The 11,073-nt window shown below is 36.8% G+C and overlaps 1 protein-coding gene and 1 long non-coding RNA gene across 6 annotated transcripts in view; one reads left to right on the top strand and one right to left on the bottom strand.

Annotated features, from left to right (window-relative positions):
• LOC108733958 overlaps window positions 1-3,553 on the bottom strand; it is a 6,013-nt gene extending 2,460 nt beyond the window's left edge. For 2 of the 5 annotated variants that reach the window (XR_003230936.1, XR_003230940.1), the window contains exons 1-4: window positions 3,205-3,519; window positions 2,352-2,497; window positions 1,504-1,649; window positions 672-817 (exon numbers count right to left, since the gene is read on the bottom strand). This is a non-coding gene — a long non-coding RNA (uncharacterized LOC108733958). Of the gene's footprint in view, window positions 1-671; window positions 818-1,503; window positions 1,650-2,351; window positions 2,498-3,204 lie in introns of all 5 variants that reach the window. The other 3 variants (XR_003230938.1, XR_003230939.1, XR_003230937.1) reach the window with 3 other exon arrangements.
• A 4,570-nt stretch (window positions 3,554-8,123) lies between these two features.
• Window positions 8,124-11,073, top strand: part of LOC108733941 (barH-like 1 homeobox protein) — a 6,630-nt gene continuing 3,680 nt past the window's right edge. Inside the window, exons 1-2 of the mRNA XM_018465302.1 lie at window positions 8,124-8,352; window positions 10,363-10,669. Of these exons, the coding sequence (XP_018320804.1) occupies window positions 8,283-8,352; window positions 10,363-10,669 (377 nt within the window). The 5' untranslated portion in view covers window positions 8,124-8,282. The remainder of the gene's footprint in view (window positions 8,353-10,362; window positions 10,670-11,073) is intronic.

Below are 11,073 nucleotides of genomic sequence, written 5' to 3'. Positions count from 1 at the left end.
CTAACCTAACCTAACCTAACCTAACCAAACCTAACCAGGTCAAACTTGCGCCATGCCACCTTTTCGTACTTTCCCTTCCTTAATAAACCAATCTAACATGATAAAACATAATACAATCCAACCCAAGTCAATCCAGCGCAATCTAAGCTAACCTAACCTAACCTAAGCTAACCTAACCCAGGGGTTGGGTTGGGTTATGTTGGGTTATCTTAGGTTGGGTTATGTTGGGTTGGGTTTGGTTGAGTTATGTTGGGTTGTGTTGGGTTATGTTGGGTTTAGTTATGTTGGGTTGGGTGGTTGAGTTATCTTAGGTTGGGTTTGGTTGGGTTGATTGGGTTGGGCTGGGTTAGGTTCGGTTAGGTTGGGTTTGGGATGGGATGGGTTGGGTTGGGATGGGATGGGATGGGATGGGATCAGCTATCTCTCAACCTGCTTCTCTGTTTATTAAGTGATTCAAATGATTAAACTTAAACAGCTGGCTAATAGTAAAGTGCTCGTTTCTTATAAAAAGCAAGTTAACCTTTTCGAACATTGTACTGGTGAATTTTATATTAGTTTTGTTAATAAAAACTCCCTTCTGTCATCACAGGAAGATGGTTCAGCGTTGCTTTAAGACTGCATAATCACTTAATCAACATATAGTCAACAACTAAGAACAAGGAATTACTCACTTAACAATTAGATGCTTACACAATCACAGAGACGATCCCCAGATATTGCACTGCCATTTGACGGCAAATTCGTTCTAGGTAATGGTAAGCAGCAAACAACAAAGTCCAAGAAGTCCTACAGCACAGTAGACTATTAAGTCAACTATCTGCAAATAATCGACAAGAAAAACAAATTAACTATGTTATTAAGTAAATAACATCAAACAAATAACAAAAACGCACCAAAAACCAACTGAAATACCAAAATTAACAAAAGCATTACAATGAAGAAGCTAACACATTACAAAACACAATAAATTGTCAAAATAATATCCAATAACCATAGATGCATGTTAACCTCAATTTATGCTATGAAGAAATTGGGTGCGTTCCATGCGACTAACGATACATGAAAGGAAAAATACCAAAGCAAAGCATATCCATATCAAATTAAATAAACATGTTGCATTTTCAAAAATTTAGCCTATAATATAATGTCCAAATGAACTAACTATTACATATGATCCGTTCAGCCTCGTTATTAACATTACCTGCATACCCTACTGCAGTAATCATCAAACGGCTCCACTGTTCATTGCGTGATTTAAATATGTGTAACTTTTTATAAACTAATTGTGATAACGAATTACTTAAACAGCTTCCTAAAAATAAAGTGCTTGTTTCTTATAAAAAGCAAGTTAACGTTTTCGAACATTGTACTAGTGAATTTTATATTAGTTTTGTTAATAAAAACTCCCTTCTATCATCACAGGAAGATGGTTCAGCGTTGCTTTAAGACTGATAATCACTTAATCAACATATAGTCAACAACTAAGAACAAGGAATTACTCACTTAACAATTAGATGCTGACACAATCAAAGAGACGATCCCCAGTTATTGCACTGCCATTTGACGGCAAATTCGTTCTAGGTAATGGTAAGCAGCAAACAACAAAGTCCAAGGAGTCCTACAGCACAGTAGACTATTAAGTCAACTATCTGCAAATAGTTGACAGGAAAAACAAATTAACTTTGTTATTAAGTAAATCACATGAAACAAATAACAAAAACACACCAAAAACCAACTGAAATACCAGAATTAACAAAAGCATTACAATGAAGAAGCCAACACATTACAAAACACAATAAATTGTCAAAATAACAATATCAAGTAACTGAAGTTACCATAGATGCATGTTAACCACAATTTATGCTATGAAGAAATTGGGTGCGTTCCATACGACTAACGATACATGAAAGGAAAAATGCCAGACAAAGTAAAGCATACCCTGATCAAATTAAATTAATATGTTGCATTTTCAAAAATTTAACCTATAATATAATGTCCAAATGAACTAACTGTTACATATGATCCGTTCAGCCTAGTTACTAACATTACCTGCATACCCTACTGCAGTAATCATCAAACGGCTCCACTGTTCATTGCGTGATTTAAATATGTGTAACTTTTTATAAACTAATTGTGATAACGAATTACTTAAACAGCTTCCTAAAAATAAAGTGCTTGTTTCTTATAAAAAGCAAGTTAACGTTTTCGAACATTGTACTAGTGAATTTTATATTAGTTTTGTTAATAAAAACTCCCTTCTATCATCACAGGAAGATGGTTCAGCGTTGCTTTAAGACTGATAATCACTTAATCAACATATAGTCAACAACTAAGAACAAGGAATTACTCACTTAACAATTAGATGCTGACACAATCAAAGAGACGATCCCCAGTTATTGCACTGCCATTTGACGGCAAATTCGTTCTAGGTAATGGTAAGCAGCAAACAACAAAGTCCAAGGAGTCCTACAGCACAGTAGACTATTAAGTCAACTATCTGCAAATAGTTGACAGGAAAAACAAATTAACTTTGTTATTAAGTAAATCACATGAAACAAATAACAAAAACACACCAAAAACCAACTGAAATACCAGAATTAACAAAAGCATTACAATGAAGAAGCCAACACATTACAAAACACAATAAATTGTCAAAATAACAATATCAAGTAACTGAAGTTACCATAGATGCATGTTAACCACAATTTATGCTATGAAGAAATTGGGTGCGTTCCATACGACTAACGATACATGAAAGGAAAAATGCCAGACAAAGTAAAGCATACCCTGATCAAATTAAATTAATATGTTGCATTTTCAAAAATTTAACCTATAATATAATGTCCAAATGAACTAACTGTTACATATGATCCGTTCAGCCTAGTTACTAACATTACCTGCATACCCTACTGCAGTAATTATCAAACTGCTCTTCTGTTCATTGCGTGATTTAAATATGTGTAACTTTTTATAAATTAATTGTGATTACGAATTACTTAAACAGCTTCCTAAAAATAAAGTGCTTGTTTCTTATAAAAAGCAAGTTAACGTTTTCGAACATTGTACTGGTGAAGTTATTACCAGTGTGTGTTGTCAATAAAAACTCCCTTGCATCATGACAGGAAGAAGATTAAGTGTTGCTTTAAGCCATTAAAATCACTTAATCCACATATACACAACAAATAAAAATAAGGGATCACTTACTTAAGAATTAGATGATAACACAATCACAAAGACAATCCCCAGATATTGCACTGCCATTTCACTGCCAATTCCTTCGAGGTTAATGGTAAGCAACAAGCAACAAACTCCACGGAGTCCTACACCGCAGCAGACTATTAAGTCAACTATCTGCAAGTAATCGTCAAGAAAAACAAATTAACTGTTATTAAATAAATAACAGGAGATAAATCACAAAGCGCACCAAAAACCAAATAAAATACCAAAATCAACCAACGTTTTACAATGAAGAAGTCTCGACTTTAAAAAACGCAAGCATTTGTCAAAATAACAAAATCGAATAACCAGAGATGCAACTTAACCTCAATTTATGCTACGGAAAAATTGGGTGCGTTCTATGCGACTAATGATACATGAAAGGAAAAAACAACAAAGCATAGCCTTCTCAAATAAAATAAGCATGTTACATTTTCTAAAATTAATCCTGTAATATAATGCCAAATGAACTCACCATCACATATGATCACTTCAGACTTCTTGGTAACATTACATACATACTATATGCTAGTAGTAATCAACCTTCTTCTTTGTTCATTGAGTGATTTAAATAAGTGCAACATTTTATTAGTTAATAGTCATTACGAATTACTAAACAGCTTGCTGATAATTCAGCGCTCAATTCTTATAAAAAGCAAGTTAACGTTTTCGAACATTGTACTGGTGAATTTTATACTAGTTTTGTTAATAAAGACTCGCTTGTATCTTCACAGGAAGATGGTTAAGCGTTGCTTTAAGACATAATGATCACTTAATCGTCATATACACAACAAATAAAAACAAACAATCACTTAAGAATTACATGCTAGCACAATCACAGAGACGATCCCCAGAAATTGCACTGCCAATTGACTACAAATTACTTGTAGGTGCATGGTAAGCAGCAGAATTTGAGGTCACAAGGTTTTTGTAACTCCCTTCCAAAAAGGACACTGGCAGGTGTTTGAGCAGTCGTTTCATAGACAGATAAACGGTATACCATTAAAAATAAAGGCAAATAGCGGTCCCAGTCCCTTTGGTGATGAGACAATACCTTCGAGAGATATTTAATCAAGGTCCGGTTCATTCGCTCAATCATGCCGATCGATTGTGGATGGAGTGGAGTAGTTAGAGTTTTCTTTATTCCTAGGAGCTCGCATATTCCACGGAATATAGCCGATTCGAAATTTCTCCCTTGGTCTGAGTGCAACTCCAAGGGCGCCCCAAAGCGACTGATCAACTCTCTCACCAGCTCCTCAAATATGATTTCCGACTCCTGCTTCGTAAGGGCATGGACTTCAACCCACTTGGTAAAATAGTCCATAACGACCACAATGTACTTGTTAGCTTTCTCGGACTCTAGGAATGGACCCGCCACATCGATTGCGATTCGTTCGAAGGGGCCACTGACATTGTATTGACGCATTGGCGCCCTTGACCTTTTCTGTGGTCCATTACTCGCGGCACAGGTGGTACACTTCTTACACCAATTCTTAACATCTTCCTTACTGTTCACCCAATAAAATCGCTCACGAACTTTCCGAAGCGTATTATTCATTCCAAAATGGTCACCAGATGATCCATCATGAAGATACTGCAACACCTCTCTAACCTTGTTTCGAGGAATAACCAATTACTTCCCATCTTCCTCTCCATCTGGACTTTCAACAACACGCTTCAGGATGCCATCCTCCAAAACCATTGAGTCCCACTGAGCCCATATCGATTTTAGAACTTGGATACAGGAAGAAATTTGCTGCCACGTTGGTCGTTTTCCATTCCATCACCTTCTTCAAGTCCGGGTCGTTTTCTTGGTCGTGTTTTATATTTTCAGGTAACCACTCGTCAACGATTACCGTGACGCGTCGAATTGCTTCTTCATTCTTTTCCATACATTGCTTGTAGTCTGTTTGACGTCAAGTACTTGGGGAAGGAGTATTTTTCCTACACTGCCTCCTCGTATGACCTAGTTCGCCGCATTTCCAACATCTTAGCTTTCGAGTTTCTTTATCGAACTTGGAGATGATTCGGCAGACGGTTTCTTCTAAAGATTCTGACGAATCCGTTTCATCACACAGTTGCCGAACCCTTCCCTGTTTGCTATAGGCCCATTTAACAGTTTCGTACTCCAATGCACGAGCCAATGCATCAGCTAGCGTCTTAGGTTGACCAAGGCGTATTCGTTGTTGAGTGTCACTGTCTTGAAATCCATCAGAAAATGCTTCCACTATCAATTCGTCTGGAGTACAGGGTTTGTTCAGAAAGTAATAGGACTGAGTCGATTTAAAAAAATTTATGGAGCCAATCGTAACAATTCTTTAAAAACTTTCAAAATAGACTCCTTCTGCGTCGATGCAGCACTGCCAACGCGATTTCCAAGCATTGAAATCGTTACGGAAGGCATTCACTGGAATAGCCTTAAGAGCCGCGGTGCATGCTGCTTGGATCCCCTCTGTCGTCTCAAAATGCTTGCCTTTCATCGGCCTTTTCAGGCGAGCAAACAAAAAAAAGTCCGGGGGGAGGGGGCTCATTTGGGCTGTAGGGCGGCTGCAGAAGCGTTGGGATGCCGGCCTTGTCAGGTAGCTGTCCACAAGAAAGGCGGTGTGAGCCGGGGCGTTGTCGTGTTGCAACTTCCATTGACCCTTTGTTTCAGTCTCTTGAGCACTTCCACGTAAAACTTGGCGTTGACGGTTTCTCCAGGAGGAACAAATTCATGGTGGAAGAGATACCGGCGTGTGCCACTCGGAAGATTGCCTCTTTATCTCGGGATCATACTCAAAGATCCATGAATCGTCACCTGTGATTACGTTATTTAAAAATTGGGGGTCACTTTCACACATGTTTAAATTTTCTTGGCACACTTCCACTCGGCGCAATTTCTGGTCGTCAGTGAGCACTTTTGGGACCATCTTCGCGCACACCTTGCGTATGTTCAAATGCTCCGTCACAATGTCATAAACCACAGATTTTGGTAAATTTAATATCTGGGCAATTAAACGAATACTTAGTCGACGGTCTGAGTTCAAAACTTCGCGCACACGAGTCACATTGTCGGTGTTTGTCGAAGTCGAAGGTCTTCCATCACGGTCTTCATCAGCGACCTCTTACCGGCCCTCTGAAAAGGTCTGTTGCCACCGAAACACTCCACTTCTTGCTAAAGCAACATCTGGGCTTGCTTGATCATATCAAACGTCTCTGTCGCAGATTTACCGAGTTTCACACAGAATTTAATCCCGTACCTCTGCTCTAACGAACGCTGCATTTTCGGTTTACACCACTCACACGTCACGCGAAAAAGCCTGTTCTGATTCTCCAGGTGCTCGGAGACAACTCATCAGCCGCTCGTTCGTTAGCTAGGAATGCCCTCTACCGAATCCAGTCGGTACGCGCACGCTCCGAAGTACAGTCGCAGCGGAAGGAAATCAGTCCTATTACTTTCCGGACAGACCCTGTATTAGGATAGGCCAGTCGGGACAGTCTCGCAATATCGGCCTCGAATTCTTGTAGGGATTCCGTTGGTTTCTGCTGACGGGTTTTCAGTTGGATTTGATACACCGCTGTCAAATGAGCCTCGCCGTAGCCCAACTCTAACTGTTTTACCAACTGTGTATAATCCGTCAATTCTTCCGGAGAAAGGGTGTTCAAAATGTCACATGCATCTCCACGAAGCGCAACGGTCAACGCAGTGACTTTTTCTTCAGGCGCCCAGTTATTCGCCTTAACAGCCGCCTCGAATTGCTTGTAGTCCATGAGGACTTTCCGTCAAACGTTGGTGGTTTTACTGGTGTTCTTAGCTCTATACCGCTTCCTTGGCTGATTTGGTTCCCTCTCCAGAGTTCGTAAATTTTATGATAACCGCTGTGACTTATATATATTTCTTACTGTAAAGAGCCGCAAATATTTTTTTTTTGTCGAAAACGGCTAAATAACTAAATGGGACCATGGCTAGGGCCATTTTTCCCTTCACCCACAAGTTTTTAAATTGAAATGTTACTACATTGACAGCAGACTGGGATCATAAAAGCAATTAGTAGATACCTATAAGTATTTGTAGAAAATAAAGTTAANAGTTCAACCATTTTACGTTGTAGGTGATACTGATTCGAGTCAAAAATTTTGATAGTCACTTACGACAATGTAGTTTCTAGCTGCTTTATAGATGTGATCTCACTACAGTTATAGAATTTGTAGTAAATAAAGTTAATCGTTATTATTAATATTCTAAATTACTTTTTATATATTAATGTAATCAATGTAGCAAGAAGCTAAATAAACACATTATTATTATTATTATTATTATTATTATTATTATTATTACTTACAAATACTTCACTTCCACGGTTAATGATTTCAATACATCATTTTGGATTGGTTACTATAGACAAGACATACCTAATAAGTAACAAGTAGGTAGGAACAATAATTGGTTCAACAGTATTGAACAGATTAAACTATCAGATATCCTGATTACTTTAATCAAAATTCAGCAACAGTTTCTATTTTTTTCGGCGGCGTTTCAGGACTCCCTACCCTTCCTATTTATTTTATGTTCTTCAATTGGCGCCTCTGTTATAATTACAGGTATTAAACTCATAAGGATAATTAATGTCACTGAAACTGATTACCGCCGTTATCAATTTATTGTTTGCTGGTCATCAGTGTCTGCGCAACCGAAAACTGATCGCGAAAAGCAGATTCGCGATTTGTTTTGCGAAAGGAGGAGCGTCGGTTTTAAGGGCGGGTTTTGCAAATGTGACCTAAACGAGCAAGATTATGTACTATACAGCGCCTTTTAGTATGACAAATTCTTTTACGATTAGATAATGCCGAACCGTATTACATTTCCGGAAGAAATTTATAAAAACGTGTCCCACAAAATAGGTATTACCCACCTATTATCAATTTTTTTTTAACTCGACTTTTCTAACTTATCCATTTCGTTATTGCATTCGAAAGCTGTTGTTATCTATTTATATTGAATATTTAAAATTTCAGTTTATTGTATCAACTTAAGTTCATTTTCAATCTATTCATTTAGTGATAAAAACAAAAAAGTATCAACAAGTATGCAAGAAACGCGGTCGTTCTTCATTAAAGATCTCTTAAGTGATGTTATATCAAACTCAAAAAATCCAGGTACGTAAATTAGTTGTGTCTCGTTGTGTGTTTCATGAATTTATAGTGAGTGGTACCTAATATTTTATGGAAAAGTGGCAATCATATTATGTAGATATACCTACCAATAGATAATTGTTTTCAAAAAGTAAACTAGTTTTAGGTATAGTAGGTACCTAATATATTAAGTACGCATCTTGTATGTATGTATTTACAAATAAAAAAAAACAGTCGGTTTAGTAAATAAAAAATTTAACTTTTGTAAAAGTTGCAAACAAATTCAAAGCATACAGGTCAGAAGACGCACCACTCACAATTGTCTTTTAAACAGATTTCTAAATAGAGCATCAGTGATAATAAAAATAATTTCGTGAAACAATCGGTACGTAATATAATACCGATTAACATTTGTCTATTTTGTTTCACTGCTGATGTTTAAAAGAGCAACTTTTGGCACGAGGTTCTTTATCGCGCAAGGAGCTAACCAGCAAAAATCAGCATCATCAGATATATTTCTTTTTATTTCCTAGTTTTTTATCCTATCAATTTCTTTCTCCGGAGATTCTTATGGCAACAAAGGGATGTTTCACCATCATAAGGTCGTCAGTCCTAAATCTGGTTGGACACCACGTACCTCCACTCTTTCCTATCCTGAGAAGGGATGTTTAATCAAAAAAATATATGACGCAAAAAAGTATAAATAATTACTATTATACAATTAAAAAATATTGTTTTTTGTTATGTAACTGTAAATTTACGGTTTTTACATTTTTACCTTAATTGTGTTGGCGTTGCTTCTTACCAAATTTCATGATTCTAGGTGAGCGGGAAGTACCCTACATGTTTTGATTCCCTTGCGAGTGTCAAAATATGCGGCATAAACGGCCGTATCTTTTGATTGCACTGACATAAAGGTTTAATTTTTTGACGGCTACAAATGATTGTAGATCTGAGTATTTGGTATTAATTTCAACGCGATACCTCCATGCGTTCTTAAGAAAAAGGGTCTTGACGGACGGACAACAAAGTGATCAATGATCATATAAGGGTTCCTCTTATCATTTCGAGGTACGAAAACCCTAAAAAGACCACAAACACTAATGGACCAATTTCATCATTTTCAATATTAATATTTATCTGGGGAATGAATCACTCTTGCTATTGCCAGTATTTTTCTGTGTAATAACATCATACATCACGTGTAACGGTTTTTATTTTGTATCCATAACTGCACTACAATAATTATTTAAGATTACTTGGTCAATATTCGAGGCCGTTACGAATTTTTAAAAACTATTAACTGTTTGCCTGATATACGTATCTGTTAATATTAACAATTGTAACAACGTTGACAGAATATTTTTTGATCATGATCAAGTTAGGTTCTGGGATGAGATCTTCATTTAAGAAGGTCCACTCGTGATGTACCTGATGTACACCTGTAGGTATAGAAACGAAAAAAGTGTCTCATATCCATATCCCTTTATACTCAATTGCCCATGTTTGTTGTGTAAATCGTGAAGAGCCTTCACATACATCTACCGTTATTGTATTTTTTAGCATGAATTCGCCCTAATGAAATCCAAGCTTTTTGCTTGTCTCTCTCGTTGATTTGAAAGTGGCGTATTACTGCAGGTAGTGCCATTATTCGACTTAGTTGAAGAGGAGACATTGCTTGGAGCATTAATTAATCTTTGTAGACGGTGTGTGGCACTAACACTCTTCGCCTTCAACATTGTTTACAACAGCATTCCCAATTAGACTTTACCTACCGCTTTCGTACATACGTTTTATAAAATCTACCTGCACGTACTTTAGTTAATGCTATGATACTAAAACATATCTATACAATATGCTTAAAGTTAGTTTTCGAATAAATTGCATAGGTATCTATGTATGTATATTACCTTTTAAAGTGTTTTTTTTGTTTATAATACATTATGTTGAACATACTACTTATATATTACCTACAGATAGGTGCTAAATACATACATAATACGTAACAGTTAGAAGTGTTTGAATTTTTTACAGAACACATTTTAACGAATAATGTTGAAATACTTGAGGATTCACAAGGCGAGAGCAATAATATAACGAACACGACGGACAAGTTATCACTCGTAAATACTTCATCGGAACAAATTTTGGACGATATCACTACCAATTCGAAAGGTAGAAAGCCGAGAAGGAGAAGAACTGCATTCACCCACGCTCAACTGGCTTACCTCGAGCGCAAGTTTCGTTGTCAAAAGTATCTTTCAGTAGCCGATCGGAGTGATGTCGCCGATGCTCTTAATTTGTCCGAAACACAAGTGAAAACTTGGTATCAAAACAGGAGGTAAGAAATAATAAACTTAATGATTATTAAGATGTTGGAGCATACCAGACTCTTTATCTTCATCTTGTTCTTTTTCTCTACTTCTTATTACAAACGAGCAAATACAGGGTAAATGTTCCAAAGGGGGTCATTAAGAATTTACTGATTAATAAAATATATAGGGTTGTTCGGAAAGTCATTTCGTTTTTTTTTTTTGTGGAAATGAAAGAGTTTTCGTATAATAAACAAATACTTTATTAAATTATATATTGACCGATCTGGTCCAACACCTTTTGCCATCTTTCTGGTAGTAACATAATTCCACGCTCATAAAATTTTTGGTCTTTGCTGGCAAAAAACTGATCGAGGAGGTTTTTGACCTCCTCATTTGAGGTGAAGGTTTTACCGTCTAAAAAATTTTGGAG

The sequence above is a fragment of the Agrilus planipennis genome, unplaced genomic scaffold (assembly GCF_000699045.2).
Source record: "Agrilus planipennis isolate EAB-ADULT unplaced genomic scaffold, Apla_2.0 scaffold43, whole genome shotgun sequence".
NCBI classification, from domain to species: domain Eukaryota; kingdom Metazoa; phylum Arthropoda; class Insecta; order Coleoptera; family Buprestidae; genus Agrilus; species Agrilus planipennis.
The sequence above is the reverse complement of the archived record's forward strand: the minus strand, read 5'-3'. Positions and strand labels throughout refer to the sequence as shown.